The 16,164-nt window shown below is 38.9% G+C and overlaps 1 protein-coding gene across 7 annotated transcripts; it reads right to left on the bottom strand.

The window, feature by feature from the left end:
* Positions 1 to 162: 162 nt before the first annotated feature.
* Positions 163 to 11,272, bottom strand: LOC143882068 (DNA-directed RNA polymerases II and IV subunit 5A-like). 7 transcript variants are annotated; one of them, XM_077385469.1, is made up of 6 exons: positions 11,123 to 11,272; positions 10,270 to 10,313; positions 9,381 to 9,603; positions 7,785 to 7,964; positions 7,157 to 7,270; positions 163 to 581 (listed from the first exon to the last, which is right to left on the bottom strand). In XM_077385469.1, the coding sequence occupies exons 3-6, from the start codon at positions 9,570 to 9,572 to the stop codon at positions 456 to 458; spliced, it is 612 nt and encodes a 203-aa protein (XP_077241584.1). In that variant the 5' UTR covers positions 9,573 to 9,603; positions 10,270 to 10,313; positions 11,123 to 11,272; the 3' UTR covers positions 163 to 455. The 7 variants fall into 7 exon arrangements, with proteins under 7 accessions (XP_077241584.1, XP_077241585.1, XP_077241586.1 ...); XM_077385470.1 differs by having other exon boundaries at positions 9,381 to 9,598; XM_077385471.1 differs by lacking the exon at positions 11,123 to 11,272 and adding an exon at positions 10,546 to 10,563.
* Between the last annotated feature and the right edge of the window lie 4,892 nt (positions 11,273 to 16,164).

Raw genomic sequence — 16,164 nt, 5'->3', positions numbered from 1 at the left:
ATGGGTCAATGGTCACTGGTGCAGATGATGGTAACCACGCCAAAAATACAATGATGGGCAGATGAAAATCCATCTTTTTGCCTCGGCATGTGGCACCAGTATCTTCCTTCAAATATAGATTCAACTGATATTGTACACATGACAATCTGAATAACAGAGCACTAATAAAAGCAAATACGATAATGAAGTAAGGTTTTTCAAACCATGTTTTAAACTATTCAATCAACAAAAACACTCTGTAAGTATATATTGGCATGCAAGGGGACTCTGACTGATTCTAAAGATAGCTCAAGTTATAAGGAATTATGCCAAACATCCAAACTGAGAAGAAAAACAGTAAGAAAAGAGGTATGCTGTCTTTTCCCAAAGCCACAGTTAAAACTGAGCGACAAAATACTTTCTATTGTTAACAATTAGGAGAACAAAGGAGCCCCAGCTGGAGCCCATAACATAACTCAGACAACAAAGCGGTACGTGATGTATCTGCCAGCAGTCTCGCTCGGTCGAGTGATCTTCACAACATTTCCCCGCTTGAGCCCATAATATCTAGCTATTGGATCAGTAACTTGAATCCGCGGAAGCTGAAACCAGTGTCATAAGAAAACAGACATTACATCAGATTCTGATAAAATTCTAATGGCTGAAGATCTAGGCCCTACCTAAGCTCTTAATGTTTAGTTTCAGTACGCTAATAAAATGCCATTGTGTGACTCAGTCCGAATGAAACATAAGTCACTGAACTGAAGCAACAAGTGAATGCAATCATGCATGCATGAGAGAGAGAGAGAGAGAGAGAGAGAGAGAGAGAGAGAGAGAGAGAGAGATTGTGCACAATAGTCTAAACAAGCATTTTATTTTATTTTTTATTTTGAAAGAGGTTACATTTATTGATTGAAAGAACCCAAATACAAAGGTGGGACAAGATGTCTCACAAGCATGACACCCAGTATCCTAGATAAATCTCACAAGCACCATTTATTCCATTTTATTTTTAATGGACCTTTTATTCCAATTAAGTCACATGAAACAGAATTATCATTATCTCAATCAATTGATAGCTACTGATTTTTACATGTCCCAACAATAAATAAAAGGATCCTTCCCTGGAACGCTTATTCCATATGGGGAGGGTCCACTAGCAGGAGGATGAGACGATGAGGCAGAGATCAGCACGTGGGTTAACTTGGGATGGTTGGGGTTCAGGAGGGTCTGGGGTAAATTGCCGATGGGGGACACAAAAAGGATGGAATTGCCAACGGGGGACACAATTTTGAAAAATTGTTAAAGAGGGTTGATAACTCCATTTAGAGGGTTGATAACCCCATTTAGAGGGTTGATAACCCCCATTTCGTCCCTCTCTAACAATTTTTCAAAAGTGTGTCCCCCGTTGGCAATTCTCGTATCTCGGTGTCCCCCATTGGCAATTTTTCCATTGATTAGGAGGTGGAATGGGGGACCAAGCTAGGAGTGGGAAGGGGGAAAGTAGAAAGAATTGCTAACAGGTGTAGTTTTCAGGGAATTTCAGTCTTGGGTAAGTGTTTCTGGTCACAGTATGGGGAAGCATGGCTACAGAGAAGAGTCATATTCAGGTCGTGAGGTGGACCGAAAATACATTCAGGAAAGGATATAGTTCCTAAACTCTTGCTTGCTTGGCCATGTGAATGGAGATTTTTTCTCCTCACTGAAACTTGAGAGATTGGCTATGTGAAGATAGAAGATGGCTCTTCTTATGAAGGTGAAGTCGTCACTATCAGTTGCAATGCATCCTTCCTTCAAAGGAGAAGATGGTTAGCATATTCCAAGGGCGGCAACATGCTGGGAGAGATTTTCAACATCTTTATTCATTACAGGTTTGCTAGAGATATTAGGAGCCGGACCCTATCGCTCTTTTGGATCTCTTTGTCTTTCCCAAGAGCGCATATTGAGGTGTTTTTTTATCGTTGGTTTTTCAACCCATGCTTTGAGAGGTTGCACCCTCTAGGTTACTACTCCTGGCAAATATATGGGTGATTTCGAAAGAAAGAAACAACCATATTTTCAACAAGTCTAAAATGGCTCAAAGGATTTTTCTTAAAGTTTAGGGCTATGATTTGTGGACACAAACACGAGTGTCGCGTGTCGACACGGACACGGCAAGCCCTCAAAATTTAGAAACGGGAACACGGCTAAAATAGAGAGTATATATAATGCAACAACAAATATTAGTTAAAGAAAATCTAAAAAAATTTATACGAAACGAATAGTTAATAATAAAAGAGGTAAACACAATATGCAATAATAAAATACAATGTCACACATGACATGGCACAAAAACATGTCCACACACCCAGATTAAGTCTAACACTTGTAGCAAGACATCTAAAAGTGTCCAAAGGAGTGTCGACATGGGTGGACACGCATGTCGTGTCGGACACGGCAGGACACGTGTGTCAGTAATAAATTCAAGAGTCAGCTAAATCATAGGTTTAGGGTTGTTGTTCTCCTTTGCTTCAAAGGAGTCTTCTCTTGTGCTTTCTTGTACTTTTGGCATGAGGTTTGTAGTAACCAAGAGCTTCAGCCCTCATCTTTACCTTGTGCTCCTCTACCTGGGCCAGTTAAACTGTAGTTTGATGGCACCTGCCTTGTAGACCTGGGTTCGACGGGAGTGGAAGATGCCCTTAGGGACAAAATACGGAATCACCAAGTGGGATTTCTCGTGTCCCATTGGTCGAAGTGATTCAAACGCCACAGAGGTGCAAGCGATTCTGTGTGAAATTTGGTTGGTTGATTTCCATGTTTTCAGAGATATAACAATGAAAGGAAACTAGCTCAAATGCCATTCGATGGTTGAGCAACAAGTCCGTCTATCCTTGATGATTTGCCTTTGTTATCGATGAAATTTTGGAGCGCATTGAGGGTCATAGGGTGCACTTTCAGCATGTTTGGAGGTCAGCTACATTCGATGCTGATCAGCTTACTCAGGATGAATTTGGGATGCGAGCACTTTGACTTCCATCCTTGGGTTTTACGGTTTTTTTCTCTTTTCCCTTTTGTGCTGATGTTTCTTTTCTTTCTATTGTAAACTCAACCACGTTGGTCTTCTACTAGAATAAAATCTCAACCTTTCAAAAAGAAAAGGGAAAGGCTCCTACTCCATCCAAACTAACTCGGTTTCAACATCGAGGGACATTTTCGATAGGGCCCTTGACGGAGGGAAATTTCAACTCCAAGCTCTAATTAAAAAAATGTAATGTAGCAAGGGCGCAAGGAAAAAGTGGTTTCATCATGATCTGGTCCCTTCCACCGATGGTCGAGTAAGCTTCCTCTCCCCTTTCTTCCAATCAATATTCCACTTGCACTTCCCTCTAAAAGGTCGAAAGCAAGCTGCTACTTTCCTCACTATTGAGTACCCCGAATTGGTCCGTGCAAAGCCCTATACAGCTATACATGGCTTGTTCCCTGTTTTTATTGAAACCACTTTTTGAGCAGCCCCTTCGAGTTGGCCACGGGGCAACAAACAGCTTCTGACACCCCACACCATTGATACAGGATGGGGCTTGCTGATGCAGGAACATCCCCTTAGCATTCTTTAGATCATCCTTCCCTTCATGTCTCCTTAGTATAGGTTTTGTTTCATTTACACATGTAGTTATAGTTTGGTCATTTCCCTAGTATTACATGTCCTTCTATGTCATTTAGCATTAGTAGAAATAATCTTGTCTTTTTTACTTGCATGGGCTTTCTATATAAGGCCCTTAAATCCTCATTTGCTGTAGTTTTTGTTTTTGAAATTGAAATAAAGATCCGAGATTCCTTTTGGAGGGAAATCCTTCGCAAGTGCAAAGATTTCTGCTTATGTGTTCTTGGAGAAGAAGATTTGAAGGATTGAATCTCTAGCTTTCTTCCTAGATCGACCTACCTTTTCCTTCTTTAACGAATGGTGTATGAGATTTCTGGAGTTCTTTGGTCACCACGCAAGATTCGTAGTTGAATCCTTGAGGAAAGATCTAGAAAAATATCAAGAGAAGATCAAATGGAAAAGACCTCTTTATAACTGTTCATTACCTTGATTGTTGCTGGAAATCCGGGAAATTTTATGAGTTTTAGTGATAAGTTCTTCTTCAATTCCAGGTTCTGTAAATGAACTCCCCATTGCTCAACATCATTTCAATTTAGTGAAACCTTTCTCAATGATTTGATCAAGTTTGGCCAAGAACTTTCAAGGTTAGTAGTCTTCATCAATGTGACAATGAATACACAAAACTAGGAGTCAGATCTGAGAGTTTTCTATACTCAAGTTTATTTCCCTCTTATTTTAGTACTGACCTTCACAAGATCTCAAACAATCTTGCACAGATCTGTTCAGAAATCAGAGATCTCAATGAACTGCCTTGTTGCACAATCACTATAACAGATATTCTGCCATAGATTGTGAGACGGTTCTCTATGCAATGTTCCTTGGACGATTGCCTCCAAAACTCATTCCTAACTGCCATCTCGGTTGTTAATCAAGTAAATCCATAGTATATGGAGAATTTGTTATCAGATCTGTGTAGAAATCTCATCCTAAAGTTCAAAAGTTTTCTCGCTTGTATTTCTAAAAGCAGGTTGTCTGACTGGAGCTTATATTCTAAATTCCAGTCCTATTTTCCTAGTTTCTTGGAGCCCTTTACTTAACAGATATTGACTGAATCTCATACCTAGAAATTATCAAAGAGAAATGCATAGTTCAAGGGCAAAACAAAACAGATCTGATATTTATTTTTGGATATCTCTCTTCACTATCCTCAAGATCACTTAATGATGAAACTTGAGGAGACTTATCTTTCTCGAATAGCGATTAGAGCTAAATTCCTTGAGTTTTTCTTAGTCCTTTTGACAATTCCCTATCTCTGAGTGTTGTACAAATATTAAATCAGAGTTCTAAGTCAGACCACCTCCTCTATCCTCCAGCTTCTGTGAACTCGCCTGCATCACTTGCCCTTCAACCTACTTTGCCCTAACTTAGATGGGGAAGGCAGGAGCTCAACAAGCAAATCCTACTTAGATGAAGCAGCACTTTCTACTTATTCTTTTTCTAATTTGTAATTTTCCATTTTAGTTGGATTTACCCCTTTGCCTAGCTCTCCGTGTTTACCAATTTTCCCCTTGTTTTTTCCCTATTTTCCACTTATTGATTCTCCATGTTTGACTTGATTGGATTCAAAATTTCCCGTCGTCCATCTAGTCCTCCATCCATCTGGGAATTAATGGCATTCAAATTCAATGAAGGGAAAGGTGAACTATTCTTATTAATTGGAAAAGTTTTCAATAATTCCATGCTAAGTAAATTCAGTATAATAAAATCTTGACAAAGAAAGAATCCAACAAGAAAAGAAAGAAAAAAGTTATACCATTTCTTTTGGAGATAAATTTGCCTATGGCTTTGACTTTCATGTGGCTCACAATAAAAGGTGAAATCTTAACAAGTGGTCAACTGGTCAAAAGGAAAATCATGTTGATCCTAATAAATTTTGTACTAGTTTAGAAGGATAATCATTTAGGGGCCCCGTTTGGATACCCGAATTTTAGAATCCTGGATTTCCCCAAAATCGTAGGTGGGAGACAAGAGAAGAAGCAGGCCAGCCATCATTTTCAGATTTCTCGCCGTTCTTTCCGTTACCAAGATAGCAAGAGATCATCCCATGTTTCCAGGTTTTAGAAATCTCAGGATGTGAAAGAGATTTCTAAAACCTGGATTTCTCAGTTAAAATCCAAGAAAAGCTGTCAGGAAAGCATGTAGCAGCTTGATCATGAACCCTCTTTTACAATGTTTTCAAACTAAAACCTGGATTCTAAAATCTGCGTATCCAAACGGGCCCTAAGTGTGAGCTTTACATGGAAGAGTCCATGTAGCAATGATAAAAAGCAGCCCCTACTTTTATCCACTTTCTCTAAAAAAGTCTAGCAAGTTCACAAACATTTGGCGCTTACAATTTATTGGGCTAAATCCCTTCCTAGTTTTAATTTTGTTTCCTTCTTTGATCTGTGGTATGGTTGGAGAGAAGTATGCTCAAGTGTTGACCTCTCTACCCACATTGTTCAAGCTTGGGAACTGCAGAGGATATGTTAAACTTAATTTCAATGGTTCGAGCCTTGGTAATCCGGGGTCGGCCGGCTTCGGGGGGGTGCTTAGGGATGAGGATGGAGCGGTGAGGTGGGCTTTCGCGGGCCCATTGGGTTGTACACACTCCAATGAAGCAGAATTTCAGGCGGTGCATCAAGGGATTAAATTATTGGAGGGGGAGGATTTCAATCATATTGCGGTATACGGAGATTCCAACAATGTGATACGGTGGCTCTCAGGTTCTCACGTGCACTCTTGGCGGTTTGCGAACTTTTTCAATGAGATAAAAGACATTGTCGGCAACGCTAAAATTTCATATCGTCATGTCAGACGATCGGCTAATGGGGCGGCAGACCAATAAGCTCGGAGAGGTGTTCACTTGGAATCATTGGAGCAATATGAATTCCTTCTTGATTCTTTGTGATGTTTTTTGTCTGTATCATTGTTCATGTACATTCCTTGTTTTTTTTTCCTGACCATCTCGGTCCTATTAATGATATTCTTGACCATTTTAAAAAAAAAACATCTACATATGAAAGTTTATATGGTGTCTGGTCATATTTTCCCCAACAAATAAGGAGGAATAAGTACAGGGCTGTTGGTCCCCACCTTTGATAGGCCATGCCCCAAAAAACTTCCCGATTAGATAGTCCTAAATAATTAGTGTAGAATGGGTGGCTTGGAAATTTAAAAAACAAAGATATAAAATCATTACAAATCCAAAGGTATGGGTTTCATTCAAAAAATCAAAAGGTCTGGGTTGCCTACTTCATTATAGAGCATAGCAAATGAATAGTTTGGATCATCAAACCATTGGACCCCACTGTCACTTTTGCCTCCAACACTTTTCTTTGGAAAAACAAACGGGGGCACCATTTAATTGCTCCCAAATATTAATTTATACACTAAGAAAGATTAACATCTACCATAATTATGTAATTTAAAAAATAACTAATTGTGTACAGCTAGTGGTGAACTGCAGATTATCCATGAGATAAATACCATATCCAAGAACAGAACAACAGAATCTAAAATGTAAAGCATTGCAAAACAAACTAACTTAGCACAAACCTGGAAATCTTTTACAGTATATCGTTCTAGTAAAATCTTCTTTTCTTCATTTGTAAGCACTTGATGCTCAGGAACAAGAACATGTTCTTTAATGTTGACCAGAAGCTCTGCCTCCTGCATTACGAAAGTGAGAAAAAAAAATCAGTACCTCTACATGACATAATCAAAACCTCAAAACTCAAGCTAATAGCCAAAGGTAAATGACAGCTAATTCATTATTTGGCAACTTTGTCCACTCCTTTCAAGTTTGGATCATAACTATTGATGCTATGTAATCCATATCTTTTATATTGATAGAATTTATGCAATTTACTAGCTAAAATTGTTGCAAGAAAACTATAGAATAAGTTTATGAAGGAATAAACAAAACATTTGACCATGAAATTTTCTACATTGACCAAGCAAGTCCTCAATTAAGGACCTATAATGCCATGAAAGAAAAACATTTTTGTCTTGAACCTCTGCCCCCAAAGCATTTTTTCAGAATTTTATTGCGAAAGATTAAAAATGAAAGAAAAACAGCTGACATAGATTTACAAGTACAGAATGCATTTCATTTGCTGAGTAGGTAAAGTCCAATATGAACAAATTCACAATTCTACAAAAAGGAATAGCATGAGTAACTCACCTGGAAAACCTCCAAATGAAATTTATTCGAAAACTCTTGAATGCATGTTTTTGCAAAGGGAGTTAGATTTTGTTGGACAACTAGTATTGCTCTGGACACATTCTCTGTTTTCATACGATTGATATAAGTCTTCATTGTCTTCACGCCAACCTTTTCTTCCTCCGGGAAAAAAACATATATCTGGTGCAAAATATAATAGCTATACATAAGAAACAAAATTCATGGTAAATTGAGCCAAATTTTGATGCAAGATGAACCATCAGTCATATTCTTTCTAACTATCCACTTGTGGGCCATTGATTAGACGCCTCATGGTGGTGCCAATAAACAAATGATCCAGACCACCGGATCATGGTCTAAGTCAGTTGTTAATGGGCAGAATAAACTATTATTTTTCCTTCCCAATGATGAAGCCCAAACACACACGACTAGGGTTGGTCTGGGAGTCATATATAGTTGATCTCAAGGGTTCACAGAATCATGGTTTTAAATTTCGACTGAAATCCGAAATTTCAGATACCAGTGGGGACCGAAACCGAAATTTTCCAAAATTCAATTTTTCGCCATTTACCAAATTTCGGTTTAATGACATTATTTATTAAAAAAAAAAAAGTGTTACAAAATTTCGGAATTTGGGTCCGGAATTTGGAACCAAATTACCAAATTACCAAATTTCGGACCGAAATTTCGGTTTTCGGTTTTTGGTGGGGTCCGACACAGTTACCGAAACCGAAATTTTAAACCATGCATAGAATATGAGACTGACATGATGCATTTTATCAACTTCACTTCATGCATTGATCAGTTTGGAAATTGGATTGATTAAATCGGTAAGATATTGTTTTCTTCTTTATTTCTCTGCATGTTTTGTGATAGTATCCAGATGTTACTAATCCAAGCAAGTATTTATTCGAGTGGTAACAATAAATATATTCAAAAGAAGAAAAAAACTAGTCAAAGGCTGGGGACCAAGATGGTAGGTAGAAGCCAAACAAAATACAAGCATGGACTGATCAAGGGGAGAGAAAGTCAAAAAATATATTCAGACGTTACTTATTCGAACAAGTTCTGATCCAAATATATTCAGATGTTACTTATTCGAACAAGTTCTGATCCATCAGGTTGAATTTTGTAATTTTCATGATTCTTTGAACTCCATGACTCAATGCGGTAAACCTACTATCAAGAAATTTGATGTTAATCATGGAGTACAGAGATGAGAGCAGATGCAGATTATTTGATGTCAACTTGATCGCATCCTTAAAGAGCTGGTTGATGGCAGAAATCACAATCATACTACATGTGAAGAGCCAATTGGAGACGAAAGTCTAGTTGGAAATTATCAAGCCCCAGAACAAGGTAGAAATGAAAATTGATCAGGGCAATATTGCAAGAAGTAGGAATTAAGTTCATGTCGAGATCAATATTCTCACACCCAACAAACAAATTTACCCTACACAGTTCATCAATTGACAGTATCATCAAACGTCAACTACAGAGAGAGTCACTCTGCTGTTACAAGATTTCCACCTACATTTTAGAAACAGCTAAATCAATCGGTTGGCATTATTGGCGGGGTGATTTTAAAAAAAATACCTGATCACCAGAGTCACTCCGCTTGGTTTTGTTGATAACAAGATCATCCCTCTTCACGTTTTCTCCAAATTTATCAACAAACTGATCTTTCGTCATGTTGATTTCGAAATCTCCGACTAAATAACCTCGGTCCTTTAGCATCTGCATTAACGTCCTCCGGATTCTGAACATCCTGTTGATCTGTGCGTCCATTGTTCGCCAAGTTTATCGCAAATCCCCTAAACTTTTAGAAAAAAATCAGCTGATTTTCAGTAACGCCCAATTCAAGATACCAAAACCCTAGAAACCCTAAAAACTCAAGATACCAAAACCCTAGAAACTCAGCTGATTTTGTGTAAAGCCGGATTCAAGATACCAAAACCCTAGAAACTCAAGATACCAAAACCGCATTCAGGATAGCAAAACCCTAGAAAGTCAAGATACCAAAACCCTAGAAACTCAGCTGATTTTCTGGAAGAAGCCGAACAGGAACGCCAAAATTTGACCTATTTCTGGAGCGATTCTTCCCACAATCGAGGGGCGAGGGGATAACTAAATGGGTTTCTTTCTTTTCTTTTTTCCTTCTCCCTGACAGAAACTACAAAAATATGCGTTTCGTGGCAGGGAAACTCAATGGAAACTCTTAAACAGAAACTGTGACAAACTAACATGCAGAATGATGCCAACATAGAACCTAGTCTAAAATAAGTGACCCTCTCAAGTCAATCAAAATAAGAAAACTATGACAAACAGGAGATGAACAATAATTAGTCCAAAATACAATGATACAATTCTAACAACCCAAGCAACAAATATAAGGAGCCCCAAACACGACATGGAATGGGGCTTGTAACAAAAAATATATATATAAAAAGAAATCAAGACTATAAAAAGGAAATTAAGAACAAACCTCAAGAAGGTTAGGAAGAAGGAAATTGACAGTAGGATGATTACCTGCAAAAGAAGAAAAAGAACATGACTAACAAGAAAAAATCATATTTGTGGAACCCTAAATCCACCCAAAATCAAATAGATCAGGTGTTCAAATTGATAAAACCAATTGAGTATCAAATGACTCAATCAAGTATCAAATAGACAGAGTCACAAAGACTTGCATCAAACGGTTTTAAAACTTGGAAAAAAAACACCCACAAAATATTCAAGCTAATATGCTAAGCTAAAATACATGGAGAGTTCAGTGTGGAGTGTTTCCTTCATAGAACAAAAATTAGTCCAAGATACAATGATACAAAAGCAACTAAAAAATACATGGGCCAACCAACAACTGGAAGACATTAATAATTCATGAAAAATACATGGAGAGATGTGTGAAAAATACATGGAAAAAAAAAACCTCAAACTAATTTGCTGAGCTAGAATACATGGAGAGATCTGTTTGGAATTTTCATAAGAAAAATCAGCGAAAAATACTTTAAAAATGCAGGGCACAAAAGTAACGAAAAAATAAATGTGTAAATCAACAGCAAATGTATTCCTGCAAAGATCTAAAGCTCCTATAGAGCTTTTTTTAACCAAAGATATGTGGATCTACAGAGGAGAAACAAAAATCTGAAACCCTAACCCAGTAATAGAATACCAAAATAGAATGGGGAAAAAACAAAAAATGAAACCCTAACCCAGTAAATCCAAATCCCTACCCAAACCCCTTATCCGAAACCCTATCCAAACCCCATAAATCCAACAAAAAAAAATCAGACAGATATTAGAGATAGAGATAGAGAGAGGGAGAGAGGGAGACTTACCGGAAGGTGATAGTCGTCGACAATGGAGGTCTTGCGAGGGAGAGAGAGAGAGTCGTCGAGAATGGAGGTCTTGAGAGAGAGTCTGAGCGAGAAAGAGAGAGAGTGTGTCGATCGTCAGGTGAAAGTCTCGGAAAAGAGGGGCTTTCCGATGTATGAGGTAGGAAAAGGGCTTTATGTGAAATCGCGGAAACCCCTTTTCCACGTAATTTTTTATAAATTTCCACGTCAGGGAAAAAAGTTTGCGCAGAAACTAAAGAACACCCTTTCTACGGTTTTCCACGGAAACAAAGTGGACTTTCCACAGAAAAGAGGGGGAAGGAAACTAAAAGAACACAGCATTACGAGTGATTTCTTGTTCGATAGAACTAAGTTAGGTGAGATTTTATACATTGAGAACAATTGTCTACTGATATTGGCACTACCATTTCTTGATAATTACCTAAATCATCTTGTTTTTATTATTTAGACAGCTGTCAAAGGTTATTTTAGACTTATAGGTCCCAAAACAATTGGTTATTGATATTGGCACTACATAATTGCACTAACTCATCTTGTCTTTTATTGTTTAAAACGCCTCACAGTTACCAAAATGATATTTCCTCCACCACGCCCGTTTTTATCCAAGCCACCCCTTTTTGTCACTTTGCTAATTTAAAATTGTTTTGTTTAAAAGGGTGATGATAAATTCGCACCCCCTGTAGGATAATTGGCACCACTCTAACGTCGTGGAGAGACGAGAGAATTTTTTATGTTCTTCGTGCTAGGCTTCTTTCCTTCTAGTAGGGAGAGAATTGGGATCTAAGAAAGGCACTTTTAGGCTCCTTCCTAGAAGACATTTATTTGGGACCCATTTCTTTCACGTTTAGATGATCAGATCTATTGATCCATACGGCAGAGCAGATGCTAGTGGGAACAGCTTGATCTGATGGATCTACAAGTGAAGTGGATTAGGCCCTTGATCCATCACCCAAATCAAAACTTGTTTTGTATTCTGCCAAGTATAGCTAAATTATTGATTTTTGCAGTACTTTATTTTACACATGGAAAGTTCTCTAGGGTTGGTACCAAGACCATGTGGGTCGCCCCATGATGTTCTACAAGTCAAGTGGATTAAGCCTAAGAAGACTGATTTCAAATTGAACACGGATGGTGCCTCCAAGGGCAATCGGAGCTTATCAGGTGGAGGAGGAATCATAAGAAACCATAAAGTTGAGAAATTTTGTTTGTTGCGATCCTATACAAACTCAGCAAAGCATGCGATAAAGAACAAACCCCTATCCAAATGTCACTCATAAAAACCTCACTCTCTTCCTATTCCACTCTAAACCCAATCTCTTGGTTGAAACAATCAAACAACGAAAGGATATATTTCCATGCTCTTGAGCCTCGACCTCTACCTATTCTACCCACCTCCCACCCCTCCCTGGATTCTCCATATTTGCTACAAATGATTTTCCTCCTCAAAGCTTCCTTCTCTTCACTAAAGCGTCAGAGCCACTTTTCCATAAGGGCTTTGTTCTTCATGGTCATATTTCCAATCCCTAGACCTCCTTCCACTCTTGAGAGGCAAACCCTTTCCCATTTCACTATGTGCTTGAGCTTTTTGCATTCCAATTTGCCTTCCCATAGAAAGTCCCTTGAAGTTTCTCCAACTTCTTAGCTACACTCGCCGAAATCTTGAAAAGAGATATGAAATAAACTGAATGATTGGACAAAGTGGCTTGATGAGAGTGATGCACCATCCAAAAGATAAGGAAGACTCCTTCCGTCCCACAAGTTTCTTTTCCATTCTCTCAATGACAGGATTCCATGCTAAAGCCGCCTTCGATCCTATGCCTAATGGTAGGCTAGGATACTACATAGGAAGGGAGGCTACTGAACATCCTAACTCCTTGCCCTAACTTTTTAGAAAATATTGTTCAACATTACATCCGGCCAAGCAACTTTTACTCAAGTTCGCCTTTAGCTCTGATACCAACTGAAACCATTTCAAGATCACTCGGAAGTTGAAAATATGATACTTGCCGATGAGTGTGTCATCGGCAAATTGGAGATGAGAAATTGATCCTACTCCATTTAAAGGCACCCCATCGATAAGAATGTGCCCTTCTGCATTTGACAACATTAGACTCAATGCTTCCAGCACAATAGTAAAAAGAAAGGGAGAAAGTGGTTCTCCATGCCTTAAACTCCAGATCCTATGAAGAAGCCTCTTGGACTACCGTTGATCATGATGGAGAAAGTAGGATTAGAGATACATTCCATCATTGTTTTCTCCACATAATGCCCAAACCCATCCTACCAAGAATATAATCCACAAACATCCATTCTAATGTGGTTGTAGGCCTTCTCCATATTGATTTTGCAAATCACTCCAATGAAACCTGCTCTATTCCAAGAATCCAAGCATTCATTGGCTATAAGCATCCCATCCAAAATTTGTGCCTCCTCTACAAATGCGCCTTGAAAAGGTGAAATGGATGTTAACTTACCAACTTCTCCAAAAGTGGAGAAAGGCGTAATTTATCTTTTATACTTTAACACTCCCCCGCACGTGTGGCCCACTTGGCAAACACGTGGCACATGTGGTCCCACTTTGGGCCGATCATCGCATGTGGATTTTTCGTATCCGGTAGGTTTGAACTCGAGACCTTTAGCTCTGATACCATGTTACCTGACCAACTTCTCCAAAAGCTTAAGCTATTGGAGAAAGACGTTATTTATCTTTTATACTTTAACCTTTTAGAGAAGTAGCTTCCTCTCTCACCTGCCATTTACTCCAAAGTGTAGTAAGTTGCGAACACTTTGGAGGTAGTAATTAGAAAAGGGATAACTCTCTCTCTCTCTCTCTCTCTCTCTCTCTCTCTCTCTCTCTCTCTCTCTCTCTCTCTCTCTCTCTCTCTCTCTCTCTCTCTCTCTCTCCACATGCTTAGCATCTACTAGTAAAGGGCGGCCCAGTGCAGGAGTCTAGATAGTAATTAGAAAAGGGATAACTCTCTCTCTCTCTCTCTCTCTCTCTCTCTCTCTCTCTCTCTCTCTCTCTCTCTCTCCACATGCTTAGCATCTACTAGTGAAGGGCGGCCCAGTGCAGGAGTCTCCTGCCATTGGGGGTCTGGGGAGGGCTAGATGCACACAGCCTTACCGCTGCTTTGCAGAGAGGCTGTTTCCGTGACTCCAAGCCAGCAGTTCACAATGGAGCAACCCTCTAGCTACTAGCAAAATGTAAAAAATGCAAGGGATCTCGTACATTATCACGAGATATTGTTGATCTTCCTATGCCCGTGAAGGAAAAAAACTTGTAATTTTTTTATTGTTTTATGGAAAAATCTAATCAAATGATCAAAGTTGCTTGGTCAAGGATTCTGAAAAGGGAGATGATATTTTTACCCCCTGCATTACGCATGCGCTCCCCCTATAACACTTTTTTGACTCCAAATCACCTTATAAGTGGAGCGCATGCGTAATGTCGGGGGTTGAAAATATCATCGCCCTTCTGAAAAAGGCATTAATTGATGATTTCTCCAAGCCATTGATTGTTTGCATATCTCTATACTGAAGAGGAGAGAGAGAGAGAGAGAGAGATATAAACCACCGATTGACATCACGGCCACACATACCACGTGTGGCATGCTTTGGGTCATCGAGAACCTTGTGTGTTGCCAATTGTGCATGTGGCACATATAAGGGATGATTATATTTATGTTCTTTGATTGGTCCACGTCCTAGATAGTTTGTGGCAGAAAAATATCCTAGAAAAATGATCCTAGCCCTTCTAATATAGTTCATGACAAGTTACACATTTAACCATTTGGATAGAAATTGGAGTTATACATTACATCCATCAATTAATGCTCTGTCAACCGAGACAAAAAATAAGATATGGACTACCACCTTATCTTGCAATCACTCTCCTCTCTTTTCTTTCAAAACCCAACTAAATTAAAACATTATATCCATCAATGAATGCTCTCTCAAACAAGATAAAGATATAAGGCATCACATGATCTTAAAAACTGACCTCCATTTTTTCTTTCAAATCCCAAGTAAAACAATGGGTTGAATTTCAAAGATCGTGTTCTTATTACTGGAATGCTCCCTTCCCTTGTTCTCAATCTTCATCTCTTGCATGATTGGGTTACTGACCTTGTTAGACAGAGTGGGTGCACCTTTGTGTTCCACCATGGTTTGCTCACATGGAGCTTGTAATGACATGTGACCCTGCTAGCATGAGTACCCACTTCTCTAATTTTCCAAAGGGTTCAGATTAATTTATTGGAAATTTTCGATATTCTGAGAGATGGGATCTTCAATTCCGATTCGAATTCATGGAAAATTCAGAGGAAAATGGCTCACACCCTCACATTGTTAGTTTCTTGGCCCATCTCCCTAGGCCCATTTGGCTATTGGCAAGGGTGAAACGTGCCACCGCGAGCCAATGCCCTTGCCATTGAGTTTTAGGGGTCCAAAACTTACTATAGTTGTGGTGGTAAGTTATTTCAGGGGTTTGGAAGTAAATGGACAGTGGAGGGAAGGAGCCCATTTACAAGGTAAAGGGGTAAGTTGTACGTGACCTGAAGCATAGTTTTTGGCAGGGGTAAATGAGTGTTTCTCCCCCCTACTTAAGTACAACAAAAAAATCTTTTTAGCAGCGGTAACGACCACCGCTGCTTAAAGTCCCAAAAACCACTGGTAGTATTTTTACCCGTGGTTGGCTAATGACTGCGCCTAAAGACCCACATTGAGTAGCGGTTTTCAAGACCGCCACTGAATGACCGCTGCTAATTTATGACTTTGTTGTATAGCTTATCCCCGTTCGAACAAACTCTAATTGACAAGTCAGAAGTTGCTTATATGGTTGTTTAGGCAATTATTTTCTATAACCCTAACTTTTGGACAACAGGTAAATTTTAATAACTAAATCAAGAAATATTATACCGAGTAGGGGTTAATATATGGCTAAATATTGCATGCCCAAAATAAACAATGAAGTTGGAAGCTTCAAATACATGTCCATCAAATAACTGTTTTTTTGGTAGGCATGT

The sequence above is a fragment of the Tasmannia lanceolata genome, unplaced genomic scaffold, assembly GCF_043159265.1.
Source record: "Tasmannia lanceolata isolate RefF3 unplaced genomic scaffold, GAP_Taslan_0.1 ptg000007l, whole genome shotgun sequence".
Taxonomy (NCBI): Eukaryota; Viridiplantae; Streptophyta; class Magnoliopsida; order Canellales; family Winteraceae; genus Tasmannia; species Tasmannia lanceolata.
Note: the sequence above shows the minus strand (reverse complement) of the source record. Positions and strands in the feature narration are given on the sequence as shown.

Excerpts from the sequence above, each read along its gene's own strand:
- LOC143882068 (XM_077385469.1), bottom strand. The coding sequence starts at position 9,572 with ATGGACGCACAGATCAACAGGATGTTCAGAATCCGGAGGACGTTAATG. Across the intron at positions 7,965-9,380 it reads GGAGTGACTCTGGTGATCAG|ATATATGTTTTTTTCCCGGA; the intron begins GTATTTTTTTTA and ends ATTTTGCACCAG. Across the intron at positions 582-7,156 it reads ATACTGTAAAAGATTTCCAG|CTTCCGCGGATTCAAGTTAC; the intron begins GTTTGTGCTAAG and ends CACTGGTTTCAG.